This window comes from Perkinsus marinus, assembly GCF_000006405.1.
Source record: "Perkinsus marinus ATCC 50983 genomic scaffold scf_1104296929318, whole genome shotgun sequence".
Classification (NCBI taxonomy): Eukaryota; Perkinsozoa; order Perkinsida; family Perkinsidae; genus Perkinsus; species Perkinsus marinus.
Genome location: NW_003216498.1, coordinates 807,148 through 820,470, shown reverse-complemented (window position 1 = coordinate 820,470; position 13,323 = coordinate 807,148). Strand labels below are relative to the sequence as shown.

At 50.4% G+C, this 13,323-nt stretch overlaps 2 protein-coding genes across 2 annotated transcripts in view; one reads left to right on the top strand and one right to left on the bottom strand.

The window, feature by feature from the left end:
• Positions 1–1,503: 1,503 nt before the first annotated feature.
• On the top strand, positions 1,504–6,681 carry Pmar_PMAR012585 (hypothetical protein; the record flags this gene model as incomplete). Its single annotated transcript, XM_002787760.1, has 25 exons — positions 1,504–1,604; positions 1,654–1,791; positions 1,843–1,970; positions 2,015–2,103; positions 2,207–2,324; positions 2,392–2,521; positions 2,620–2,734; positions 2,778–2,843; positions 2,887–2,975; positions 3,024–3,181; positions 3,230–3,350; positions 3,397–3,481; positions 3,528–3,652; positions 3,887–4,040; positions 4,085–4,204; positions 4,248–4,397; positions 4,446–4,733; positions 4,781–4,855; positions 4,929–5,025; positions 5,071–5,204; positions 5,265–5,357; positions 5,414–5,506; positions 5,550–5,725; positions 5,773–5,934; positions 5,983–6,681. 25 exons carry the CDS (start codon positions 1,504–1,506, stop codon positions 6,614–6,616), a joined length of 3,639 nt encoding a protein of 1,212 aa, XP_002787806.1. The 3' UTR covers positions 6,617–6,681.
• A 1,854-nt stretch (positions 6,682–8,535) lies between these two features.
• The window catches only part of Pmar_PMAR012584 (hypothetical protein), a gene marked incomplete at its 5' end in the record, with an annotated part of 6,217 nt that continues 1,429 nt past the window's right edge, over positions 8,536–13,323 (bottom strand). Inside the window, 9 exons of the mRNA XM_002787759.1 lie at positions 8,536–8,944; positions 8,987–9,190; positions 9,285–11,267; positions 11,695–11,982; positions 12,038–12,241; positions 12,336–12,397; positions 12,593–12,848; positions 12,891–13,094; positions 13,189–13,305. Of these exons, the coding sequence (XP_002787805.1) occupies positions 8,552–8,944; positions 8,987–9,190; positions 9,285–11,267; positions 11,695–11,982; positions 12,038–12,241; positions 12,336–12,397; positions 12,593–12,848; positions 12,891–13,094; positions 13,189–13,305 (3,711 nt within the window). The 3' untranslated portion in view covers positions 8,536–8,551. The remainder of the gene's footprint in view (positions 8,945–8,986; positions 9,191–9,284; positions 11,268–11,694; positions 11,983–12,037; positions 12,242–12,335; positions 12,398–12,592; positions 12,849–12,890; positions 13,095–13,188; positions 13,306–13,323) is intronic.

Below are 13,323 nucleotides of genomic sequence, written 5' to 3'. Positions count from 1 at the left end.
GAGCGAATATAAGGAAGATTGAGAAAATCTGCGGAAGTCGGTTAACGAATAAGTCCCAAGTACTATTGATGATAAAGCGGCGCCACTAGACGATTATAAAACTAGGTGGACAGGATAAGGGAGAAAATAGTTTCCCCAGTCTGCTGACGAACGCGCGCTTCTCCTCGCAGCACTTCCCCACGTCTACATGAGGATGTTGTCATCAAGATAGACATTCGGGGAAGTTGAAAAGGCGATACGGATCACAGGTATCGCAAGTATGTCATCCAAAACTCCCAGGAATAAATGTGAGGACGATGTGTAGCATGCAAGCCATAGCACCATAAATGTTGACTCTCCAGCGGAAACAACTCGCTGGGCGCGCGAGATATTTCATGGCGCGTGACGGTTCTAAAACTCGACACGGGTCTGTAAATTCTATCTAATCTTTGAGAAGGGGTCCATCGCCGAACCCGGCCAAAAACGGGTCACAACCCACTTCAACCTGCGCCCGAGGAGGTCTAGTTTCTTAAAAAAATAAGTTCATGAAAACCAGATTTTTGAAATGGTTTATGAACTTCTTGAAGCTTCTCACGCATTTTAACGGGTGAAAGCGAGCTTCTTGCTGGAGGGCATCCCCAATAAAAAGCTCTTGTGGAGAGCGTCTCTAGAGCTCAAGAACTTCTTGTTACTGGTTCAAAGGACCCGGGATGAGGTTCTTCACGTAGGATTTCGGAAGCGGTTTGGACGAAATTTGGCGGTTATATGCGTACGCTGCTCAAGAATGCTTCTTCGAAAATATTTTTGAAATAGACGCAAGAAGTGACTTCCTGCTCTCACGGTAGAGCCTTTGAAATCGCGCAGAGGACTGACGATAGAGCATCCTTGCCAGTACTGTTGTAAGAAAGGTCATTCGAGGGGCTCACCAAACGTGGAATTATTTAATATCGATGAATGATGATAACACCCCCATTTTCCTAGTGGTGATTATTTCGAAGCTCTTGAGTTCAAGTAATTCGGCCTTATGCATGAGCATATCATCTTCTAAGAGGCTTCGGCATCAGCGATGCGGTCCTTATTCGTGGAACTCACTTAGTTCTTTTCCTGATTCCGGAAAGCGCGTTCATGCTGCCATTCGGGATCGCAAAATTGTTTTGGCACTTTGATAGTCATCGAACTTCGTACGTGAGGGTCGTAAGCTTTCGGTGTAGTAGTGCCCTCGCTGCTGTCCCTTGTCGTTCCTCTCAATGACAGTAGCATCCGGACCGTCGATGCGGACCACTCTAGTATCCTCTGACGGCCCGTCAAACCAAGTGGAGGAGGTCGTCAACCGCCTAGTGTCGGTAGTAGGGCGGCTATCAGATCCGTCTTGCAGCATTAAGGAGAGGGAGGGAAGAATGGAGGAGCTCAGAGAGATAGGAGGAAGTACTACTACTTCTATGGGGGAGGCGATCGGGTTTTTAGTTCACAGCAGAAGCGTTACTGATTTCTATAGAGGGATTTGCCATAATCGTAGGTCCGTTGATGCTGGAGAGCGTTTGTGTGATAATATCCGATCTCGGACGATATCCCCCACAAGTCGGGATGGAGGCCCTCAATCTTCTGATCCGGGAAGGTGTTATGAAGTGACGAGTCCTAACCTGTTGTATACCTCGCTCACTCTGCTGTCCTTAGACGCTGGGGTCAGTCACCTGACGCTTCCAATGGAGGTCGTTACTTCGAAGCCTCTAAAGACGCTGTGAGGAGTACCCTCCAGGATGCTGCTCTAGCACTGGAAAATAGTGACATGTCTGGTAAAGCCCCCGTTCCCAAGTAACCACGCCGTGCTTTATAGAGGTTGGGAGTGTTATCACCACCACACAGGTTCCTGAGGAGCAAACTGCTCTCTGTCATTGTGGAAATATGTATCCGAGACTGGCCCTCTGCATGGACGGACATCATCACTGTCCTCGGCAATAGCGCCGCTGCCGCCAATGATTGTGATCAAGCATGTAGCGCTTGGTTGAGAGGAAGGCTTGTTGATGACTCTGTCTAGGTTTTACTATTGACCTTGTATCGGAGTTGGCGGAGGCTACTGATACGAAGGAGGGCTACGTCCTGGCTGCTAATCGTCGGAAGGCTTTAGTAATAAGGGGTTGACCGAACGTTAATTTTACGTACCAAAATTGAGGATTGAAAGTAGACTTGAAGTATCTCGGATCGGCTCTAGAGTGACTGGTTTGCTCAGGTGGTGGGCTTTTCGGAGTTCCAGCCGATCCTCTTCGAGATGCTCAAGCACTTCCTCTCGGCCTTCCCTGACAGAGTCCAGTTCAGCCTCAGCACAGTCCGCATGCTCCGAGCACTATGTAAGTCACTCATCATGATCACCGCCGACGCCGCCGCTGGGATTCGAACCTGGGACCTCGGGTTCAGGTGTGATGTTCTGTCGATGTGACTTCCTCCTCACCCTGGAGATCGACGTTTATCTGATGAACATCCTGGCCAACACTACGGACCGTCATCTAGCTCTTGAAGTTATATCAACTCTACAGGTCTTCGCAGAGTAAGTCCGCTTCCAATTCCGCTTCGCATGAATTGGAGTTACACCCTGTTGATATGGGACTGAGTTCTGGGTGGTGGCTGTTGATGATAATCTTTTAGGAATATATCCAAGCCACGGCCAGTGTCCTTGCCTGATAGCATGAGGCCTTGCAGTGAGGCTGAGCTGGGCCGCCTCATACTTGCCATATGCAGTCTCTCGGAGAGGGTCCACGTGGTAAGGCCATTCACGACCCAGGGAGCTCCATCTCCCCTTTCAGGCCTCCATCACAGCGTCCCAATCGTCGGTTTACGAGATGCACCGTCAAACCGCGTACCTCATCCAGGTAAGCTCGGCTAGGTTAGCACCAACATGACCATTAACATCAGCAAATGGTCGAGAGTGCGACCAACTCCTTCTTGGTCCACCACCCTGAACACCTCGGTGCTGCTCTACAAGCCATTAAGCTGATGTGGAAGTGAGAAGAACGAACATTGGTCATTTTTTCGCATCGCTCCGCCTTAAGTTACCCATCGCCTTACCTACAGCTCTGTGCGTCGACAGCTCTGGAGCTTCTGGCCCGACGAGTATGCTCGCGGGCTGTGGCCGGCGTCAAGAACAACAGCGGAGTTAGTGACCAGCCGTGCCGCATGGCGGTGTGGAACCAAGCGGATACACTAGCAGGTGCAGGGTTCAATCCGGGGACCTTTCGGTTGGAATTGTCTCCATCAGAGTACTTCTATCACCTCTGGGTGGTATGCCAACAAGAGCCCCAGGCGGCATGTACTGACCTCTGTCAACATTACCGCACGGTCGGTATGGGTTCCAACGCCGGGGATGTCCCCATCAACGCGTAACCATCGCAGATGCTTCCTACTACTACCAGCCCTCATGGACAGGTACTGCGCTGTATGGAAGAGGCTCTCCGAGGAAGATGCCGAGGCCTATGGTGATGACGTTGACATGATAGTGGGCAAGTCCAAGGTAGGTGGCTGTTGGCCATGCGAGGTTACGGAGGTACATCCTTCAGAGCTGCGCTTTGATCACACTCCGTACCATACTGTCTATACCCGACACTGAGGTGTCCATGCGACATACAACGGCCGTTAGGGTTGCTGCTACAATCCTGGAGCGCGATGAACTCAGCCTTAAAGAGTAGTGAGGGTACTTGGAATATACTCTAGTGCTGTTCTTGGTGAAAAATATGCACATGGTCAACTACATTAGTTAGTGAGAAAATGAGAATTATGAGGAAATTTTGGGAAATTCTTGTTGCATTTGTACACTCTTACTCGAGTTTATATCTGAACTTCTATGGTGATTGAGGAAGTTCTCAAGCTCAGCTGAGAAGAGCGAACATACATAACAACACCGCATCCTGGTGATCAGGTATTCGGCTGCTCTGAATCTACTAGAGTGTCTCTTGAAGCCGTTCGTATTGCCGAGCAAACCCAACGGTCAGACAGTCGCGGACCCCAAGGCTAATCTGGACGAGACAGAGCTGAGGAGTCTTCTGTCTAACATTGTGGCTAGGGCATGTGTGGTAAGCACTGATGTTGGCCTGTCATCTGCCATGCCGTGGATTAGACCTCCTTCTCGACAACAGCTAGTTGGACTCCGGAGCACTTGAAGAGGTTTTACGACTTCATACCATGTGCTGTGGAGAGGCTGCCTTCCAACGTCTTGGGAGGGTTGATAGAGAAATGCGTAGGTCCTTGGGACAGGTGTTGGGGGACATGGCTACTGGTAGATGAGCGATGGTTCGAGGCCACCGACCATGCCTGATGGATCCCTTAATGTCCCTATGATGACTACAGCCCAGAATGCTGTACTGTGTATGTGCAAGAAACTATCGGGGATGGACCTTGATAAGGCCCAGCTGATCTCCTCCCTTGCCGGGGTAGGTGGCCCCCACTAAGTATTCGCCTTTTGGGATATTCCTGTCCAGGTGAGTCGCTCCCACGGTGTTCTGTCCTGTTCCTGGGCGGTGGAGGGCCTCCTCTTGTTGGGTCTCTCCCCTGCTGAGTCTAAGTGTATCTACGATGAAGTGGCTACGACCCTCATCAGAGTCACAGAGGAAGGCTGCCGTTTCGAGTGTATCGCCATCGACACTGCCGAGGACATAGCTAGGAAGGCTATTCGTCTCCTGACAATGTGCCTGAGCTGCCTCTCTGCAGCAGAGGCCGCTGAGGAAAGGGATACTAGCAGCCCTCAAGAGAGCTCTGAGATGGACCAGGTGGGGCTGCCACTAGTAGTTATGAGTTCGACTGATCCTCTCTCCAGGTGCTGGTAGAGTTCGCTAACTCGATCACTCCTCCAGTAATGAAGTGGATGACTCTTTTGCACAACAGATGTTCGGTAAGCATACTGTTAGACGGGGAGTCCCCAGTTCTATTCCTGGGTCTGATGTTTTTTACCCATGTATTTTCAGGGTTCCTGGTGGATACCCCAGTCCGAACGTAGGGCGAGTAGCGCTGCGGAAGACCAGTTGGTGGACATGTGTCATGACGAGTGGACCTCTATAATGGGTACTCCTCCATCATGCACGGTCGTACTAAGCATCGATTGTGCAGGCCACAAGCCGCCATGCACTGTCGAGGCCATGTTCCCCCTCCCTACAGCGACCCCAGCATGCAGCGACAAATCTCGACGGCAACTCTATCAGTTGCGCTGTAACGTGTATCGAACCTTAGGAGCACTGGCAAGGGTCTGGCGACGTGTAGCTGCTGCAGTCCATTACAGTCTCCCCAGGGATAGTCCTTATCAGGTACCAACGCTGAAGTGCCGCCTTATTGAGTTGGTCGGTGCGGCAGTCAGCGCTGCTCAGTCAGGGAGGACATCACCGAATCACCTAGAGCTTGTGAGCGTTGATGCTGGGGGTTCTCCCTCTGTCCATGGGTGCTCGCTTCTCTTCAGCTTCTGCGTTACGCCTTGCAGCCCGGCCTCAAGGATGCATCCAGTGGTCCTCTGGTTGAGGCCTCCACTATTCTTTACTCAAACATTCCTTCAGTAAGTAGTGATGGGGTCTGTTTCTTCCTATGTCTGATCTCAGGCTCTCTGGAAGGTCTACGAGAAGGGTGCTCCACAAGGCGACAAGACTGGGACCACGAGTCTGCTGTTCTACTCTGCTGTAGCTAGGTGTGGCAGGACTCTTCTGGACGGCATCAGAGAGCTCCTCAAGCTAGCACAGGTGGACACTGGAGTCGACCTCAGACTTGCTCCTGCCAAGTACTCTATCGATAGATGTGGTGGAGGAGTGGTATTATTTGCTGTAGGCGGCCTTCCTTACCCGCTAATCGGAAGTCTCTAACTAAGCGGCAGTTGCGCAACCGTAATCACTTTGCGGGACTGGACATGATAGACTCCGACGACGAGGCAGAAGATCGGGATGACGGTGATGATGTCGTGGCCTATTTGAACGATCGACAATTGATAAAGTAAGGGAATCCCTTCGGCAGTGACCAGGGCCGCATCCTGTTTGGCAGGTCCCTCCTCACAGCGCTGTCGAGTCTACTGCCCATCCCTCATTTGACGTTATCTGTTCTCAATCTTATGAATGCCACAACCTGTCGCTGCTGGACGGCCCTACCCGAATCGGTCGAGACACGGCAGAACTTCTGCCTATCTCTAGTGGACTGCTTCCTACGCCCTGCTCTGGAGAACCTTATAGCTTTGCCTCAGTTGGCGTACCTCGGTGGTGATGGAGCTCTCACTGACCTCCTGGGAGATTCAGGCCGGAAGCAGACTCCTCTTCTTGATGGTGTTGTTAAACTCACTACTACTGGGTACCTGGTCTTAGCTGAGCTCTTCCGCCGTCAATGCGATGTGGCTGGCGCACCATCTACGGTGGATGAGCTATTCCTTTGTCCACCACTCTTCGAGGCCACCAAGATGCTATGTACTTTCACTCAAGATGACGATGGCGTTAAAGGTTGGATCGAACTGCTCATTGATACGAAACAGGCGAATAGTATGACTCGCAAGCAGGTGGGCAGCAGTCTCAAGGGAATGCTGAAGAATAAGGGCAAGGCAGAAAGCAAGGTGGTGGTCGTTGGAGAGCAGGGAGGAGATAAAAAACTGCTCGATAGCGTTGCTGGCAAGTCTAGTGCTAGTAGCTGATTAGGGCATAGCTGTTAGCTTCACGATCATCACTGTCCGCTCTTGCATTACCGTTAATATTAATCAATACGTTTCTCTCTCTCCTGCACTGAGCTTGTGCGGTGTTTTATCAGCGGTCAATCGGTATTGGATCTCATCTCATCTTTGAGACGCTGGCGCCGAGATACATCTTCATAGGCTCGTCTGCTGCACTTTCAACATCATGCCGACCCAGTCCTGCCCTTTTGCTGTAGAGCGGCCCAAACCTACCGCCCCAGCGGGTCATCTCCTCTGTCAAGAAGATATGGTAGCGGCACTATCCCCTATACTGCCCTGTCGTAAGGTTTTGGCATGGCCAAGCGGAGCAGCACTCGAGTGAACCATGCGCCAGATGGTGTCTAGGATGCCAAAATACGCTAGGTGACCTTTCTCGCCTTCAGGTGGAGCATCGTCCGTCAATGTCTCGCATGAGCAGGCCGCCGTACCGGAACAAAAGTAACAATTAAGCTTGTTCATCTACTGATAACTGTATGGGTGTTGCTCGCCTGAGGATCTCTTCTAACTGCTTTGCCTAATGACCAAAGTGCATGCTCCTCTCGGAGGGAAAGGTTCCGGCGGCTCCGGAGGCTGCTGCAATCTGACCCTTGGATGAGTGAATCAAGCGGCCTCCCTAATTGACGCACATTGATGTCTAATCATTATCATGAGTCCTTTTAGTAATGTACGGATACTTTCCAGTGAAGCAATGTTGTGTTGAGTACAATTAATCCCCCTGGGTGGGACGACTATGCCAAAACTTCAAGATACGGCTTAGTACAATCAAAGTCCCTGGATGTGGTGGCTATGCCACTACCCCAAGATACGGCTTAGTACAATCAATATCCCTGGATGTGGTGGCTATGCCAAAACTTCAAGATACGGCTTAGTACAATCAAAGTCCCTGGATGTGGTGGCTATGCCACTACCCCAAGATACGGCTCAGTGCAATCAATTTCCGTGGGTGGGGTGACTATGCCACTACCCCAAGATACGGCTCAGTACAATCAATTTGCGTTGGCGGGGTGGCTATGCCAATACCCCAAGATACGGCTCAGTGCAATCAATTTGCGTGGGTGGGGTGGCTATGCCACTACCCCAAGATACGGCTCAGTGCAATCAATTTCCGTGGGTGGGGTGGCTATGCCACTACCCCAAGATACGGCTCAGTGCAATCAATTTGCGTGGGTGGGGTGGCTATGCCACTACCCCAAGATACGGCTTAGTACAATCAAAGGCCCTGGATGTGGTGGCTATGCCACTACCCCAAGATACGGCTCAGTGCAATCAATTTGCGTTGGCGGGGTGGCTATGCCACTACCCCAAGATACGGCTCAGTGCAATCAATTTGCGTGGGTGGGGTGGCTATGCCACTACCCCAAGATACGGCTTAGTACAATCAAAGGCCCTGGATGTGGTGGCTATGCCACTACCCCAAGATACGGCTCAGTGCAATCAATTTGCGTTGGCGGGGTGGCTATGCCACTACCCCAAGATACGGCTCAGTGCAATCAAAGTCCCTGGATGTGGTGGCTATGCCACTACCCCAAGATACGGCTGAGTGCAATCAATTTTCGTGGGTGGGGTGGCCATGTCACTATCCTAAGATACGGCTTAGTATCCGTTCACCGGCAGTATCTAACTTTCTTTAATGTGGATTCAGTATCGAGTTCTTTTTGAGTTTGTCGTTGTGCTGTTTTGGAGGCAGTCTCGACGAGGCTTGAATATGGCAGCGATTTGGTTGAGTCGAGTTCTGAGTCCCTCGATTCACGTAGATGTTTGGCACGCGAAGGTGAGAAACTGTGTATTATCTCAACCAGCATCGTTCGAGAAGTGTCATAGATCCGCCAATATCACACAACGCAATAGGGCATTTACGGATCAGTAGAAGTTACAATGATGTATTTCGAAAGTTGTCACTCAAAGTAAAGGAAGCCACTCAAACATGACGAGCAATAATGCCGCAAGGGCAGTCAATAGTAACGGAACAACATAGGAACGGAGAGAAACAATCAACTGTAGAACATCTCTCGGGTTCGTATCTAGGTATGGCACACCCAAAACCTCGGCAACTCCAGCTCGAACGATCTTCGAATCGTATTCGAAGGTACAGGATTTGAAGCCATGCCGAGCCTGACACCCTGAGCAGTGTCGGATAATATTGCACATCTGATTCTCCAGCATGTGACAACCGATCATTGCAAATCTTTCAGTCGAGCACGTGGTAGTTTGGACTAATCCGCCATGGGTGTCAAAAATATGCGACACGAGATCGTTCTCGCTTATAATACTCACTGATTTGTCATGAGTGGCCTGAGAAGAATTATTCCCCATAGGTTCAATACATGGTGCTACCTGGAAGTCCTGCCTCCTATCGGGTGCATACCGATATAGGTGCTTGCTGATGGATTGATACATTCCTGGTGGAGAAAACGCGACGACTGGCTTGTTCACCAAGGCCGCGGCGGCCAGGGCGATACCACCCCCAAGAGAATGGCCAGTGAACACGACGTCTCTAGATGATAGCCGCTCTGCAGATGATTTCACGTAATCGATAACCTGAATAAAAAGACAATATCGGAGAGGTTTGCCGCTGAAGTACAGCGCGAGACGGGAGCAACAGTCACTTTGCCGTGCCTAAGCCCCGACTCACTCTAGTAAGCTTATAATCCGCTCGAGGTATACCCATAGCCGAGAGGATCTCTTGCTCTGCATCTAATACCATAGCAGTGGTACCGGGTGACCAGATTTTGACTGTCGGGAAAACGGTGCTGAGTAGAGACGTCACCACTGGCTCTGTCCACATGCGTATATCCTCATTATAGTCACTGGCTCGGAGAACGTCGGTCCCTTTGATAGCTATCACAGTCTGCTTGTCGTCAATTTGAATTTCTACCCAGAACCTGTCATCGCCTTCGTCGATTGGGATGACCTTCATTCCTTGACCAGGGAAAAACGCATCAATCGCAGCTTGTTGATCTCCCACAGTAGTGAAGTAGGCCGCGAGTGCCATCATGCCGTAGTCTGTGACATGCAGCCCATGGAAATATTGATCACAGATAGCGTAGCGAGCCAGATGCTGTTCATGCCCTTCGCTGAGCGAATCGTCACGGGCAAAGTTAGAACTCATCACAGCATGGTCAACAGTGACTTGGGTATGATCCAGTGACTGATGAACAGAGATGAACGGCATATGAGGGTATAGCCCTTTATCGTCTTGAACACATGCAAGCACTCCTAGTCCAAGACGGACTGCCAAGAATAGGCACAGTAGACCGAGAAAGACTCTCAGGACGAGAACACTCCAGGCACGTTCCACTCCATGGATCTTTCTCTTCGACTTCCCACCAGTGCGCGGAGCCGTTATCAACGGTATAGACGCTCGTTTGATAAGCTGGCGTATAAGGTGGGCCCAAACAACGAGTCGAGCCCCGCCGGCCGACACTTGTGCTATCTCGCAAATTATTCCTGATAGCAGATATGACAGGAAGGCAGCCGACGCAAACCTGTAGAACTCTACGTATCTCAGTGAGATATAAGCGTAAGTACACCACCATACTAGGACCAGGAGTGCAGGGTAGATTAATGTAAGGACTATGAGATCGTTCTGAGCATAGGTAAATCCCATATCGGGGCTGGCAAAGCCACGGAAGAAGAGCAGCAACATGGGCACGAGAAACATACACTTGAATTGTATAGTGTTCTCGAGCCACATAGAGTCATCATAGAAAGCATCTTTTTGCCAGTCTGAAAGGTTGATCTCTTTAACGACTATATGAGAGACGTATAGTTGCTGTAGCATCCATAGTAGTATCAGGATGCCGTCCATGGTCGAAGCCGATACGCCTTCATTGACCAGTTGGGGTACAATAAAGTTATAAACAGAAGTCCTTCCAGCAGCATCGAGGCCGAAGAGGGGGTAGAGTGACCATTGCAGCAATCGTATGACCGACACTGGACCAAGGATACAGTAGCCAGCCCACATGATCAACGTGGATCTCCAACTCTTAGCTGCACCAACACCAGCGGCCCGGTACCAACGGGGGAATATAAACTGGAATTGTTGCGTCCATTGAAAGAGGCCGACAAGCAAAGAGAATCGACACATTCGGTTGAGCCGACTAGAGGCATCAGCCAAGCCTTGTAACCAATCAACACGAAGACACCAAATACCCAGATCACACAGGAGTGGGATGATAGTCACAATTGCTGTAGTAACAACTAGTACCACAATGGTGCCGTATAGTAGCATCTTGGCTTGCTTGTTCCTACGGACTTCTTCCTTACCAGGCATGGTCGCTCTTCGAGGTGAGGATGGTTGTCTAGGCAAGCCAGTGAACACAGGATTCCTCCCAGCGGAGCCCGGCGAAGACTCAATCGACATCACAGGTGGAGCCAGAAGGTCCCTCAAGTCGGGGTATTCCGCATAGGACTGCCAACCGATATCCCAAAGACTCAGACCGAGGAACCAGGAGCATCGGATTGTCGCATAGAAGACGTAGCATGTCGTAGTCGATGCAAAGAGGTTATACCAAGTAACCGTGTTGCCAGTGAATACATAATTGAACCAAACTATAAACTGGGTTACAATACCAGATAAGGCGAGGACGACCAACCCACCGAGCATGCCCATAGCCTGAATGAAGACGTATAGCATACCAATAGCGAGGAAGGAGTCGGCACGAGGGACCAGTCGAGTAAGCAGTGTCGGTATAAAGGAGAAGGCCACATGGAATATCTTGCCAGTGAGGTAACAACATATGAACAGCAGACCTCGAGGGAGTGAGCTGGCCCTCAATGGCTTCGAGCTCGCACTGTGTCGAGGTGAAATAGACATCTCAAGCTACGTGGGGGACCATGTGGTGTCTCAGACTTGCCCAACCCGAGTCAATCGTCAAAAGGCTTCCTAACGCAACACCGAAGCGGACGATGGCCGAATAAGGGACAATCATATAGTGATCATGCTAGGGTAACCATTCGAATAAAGCAAATAACAATATGACGAATAATACTAATACTAATGCGAGGATATAGTAGCGGGAAGACTCCAGTATTGTGCGAACATCCAGAGCAGTTGAGGAGACGTAGGGAACGTCCAACATGCGAGCCACATTGGCCATGATGATTTTAGAGTCGTATTTGAAGTGACAAGAGTCGAAACCATGTCGAGTGTGGCAGCCTTTGCAGTGGCGTATGAGGTTGCACAGAGTGTTCTCTAGCATGTGGCAGCCGACCATGGCAAGGTGCTCGGTACTGCAAGTGATGGTCTGAACCAACCCTGCATGGGTGTCGAAAATATGGGAAACGACATCGTTCTCTCCTATAATAGTCACCGACTGGTTGTGTGTGGCCTGAATACGAGAAAACTCGACACTATTCAACTCAAGAGGTCAAGGAGGAGTCTACCTGAAAGGCTTGTCTCCTATCGGGTGCATACCGATATAGGTGTTTGCTGATGGATTGATACATTCCTGGTGGAGAGAACGCAACGACTGGCTTGTTCACCAAGGCCGCGGCGGCGAGGGCGATACCACCCCCAAGAGAATGACCAGTAAACACGACGTCTCTAGATGATAGCCGCTCTGCAGATGATTTCACGTAATCGATAACCTGAATAAAGAGACAATATCGGAGAGATTTGCCGCTGAAGTACAGCGCGAGACGGGAGCATCAGTCACTTTGCCGTGCCTAAGCCCCGACTCACTCTAGTGAGCTTATAATCCGCTCGAGGTATACCCATAGCCGAGAGGATCTCTTGCTCTGCATCTAATAGGGCATTTACGGATCAGTAGAAGTTACAATGATGTATTTCGAAAGTTGTCACTCAAAGTAAAGGAAGCCACTCAAACATGACGAGCAATAATGCCGCAAGGGCAGTCAATAGTAACGGAACAACATAGGAACGGAGAGAAACAATCAACTGTAGAACATCTCTCGGGTTCGTATCTAGGTATGGCACACCCAAAACCTCGGCAACTCCAGCTCGAACGATCTTCGAATCGTATTCGAAGGTACAGGATTTGAAGCCATGCCGAGCCTGACACCCTGAGCAGTGTCGGATAATATTGCACATCTGATTCTCCAGCATGTGACAACCGATCATTGCAAATCTTTCAGTCGAGCACGTGGTAGTTTGGACTAATCCGCCATGGGTGTCAAAAATATGCGACACGAGATCGTTCTCGCTTATAATACTCACTGATTTGTCATGAGTGGCCTGAGAAGAATTATTCCCCATAGGTTCAATACATGGTGCTACCTGGAAGTCCTGCCTCCTATCGGGTGCATACCGATATAGGTGCTTGCTGATGGATTGATACATTCCTGGTGGAGAAAACGCGACGACTGGCTTGTTCACCAAGGCCGCGGCGGCCAGGGCGATACCACCCCCAAGAGAATGGCCAGTGAACACGACGTCTCTAGATGATAGCCGCTCTGCAGATGATTTCACGTAATCGATAACCTGAATAAAAAGACAATATCGGAGAGGTTTGCCGCTGAAGTACAGCGCGAGACGGGAGCAACAGTCACTTTGCCGTGCCTAAGCCCCGACTCACTCTAGTAAGCTTATAATCCGCTCGAGGTATACCCATAGCCGAGAGGATCTCTTGCTCTGCATCTAATACCATAGCAGTGGTACCGGGTGACCAGATTTGACTGTCGGGAAAACGGTGCTGAGTAGAGACGTCACC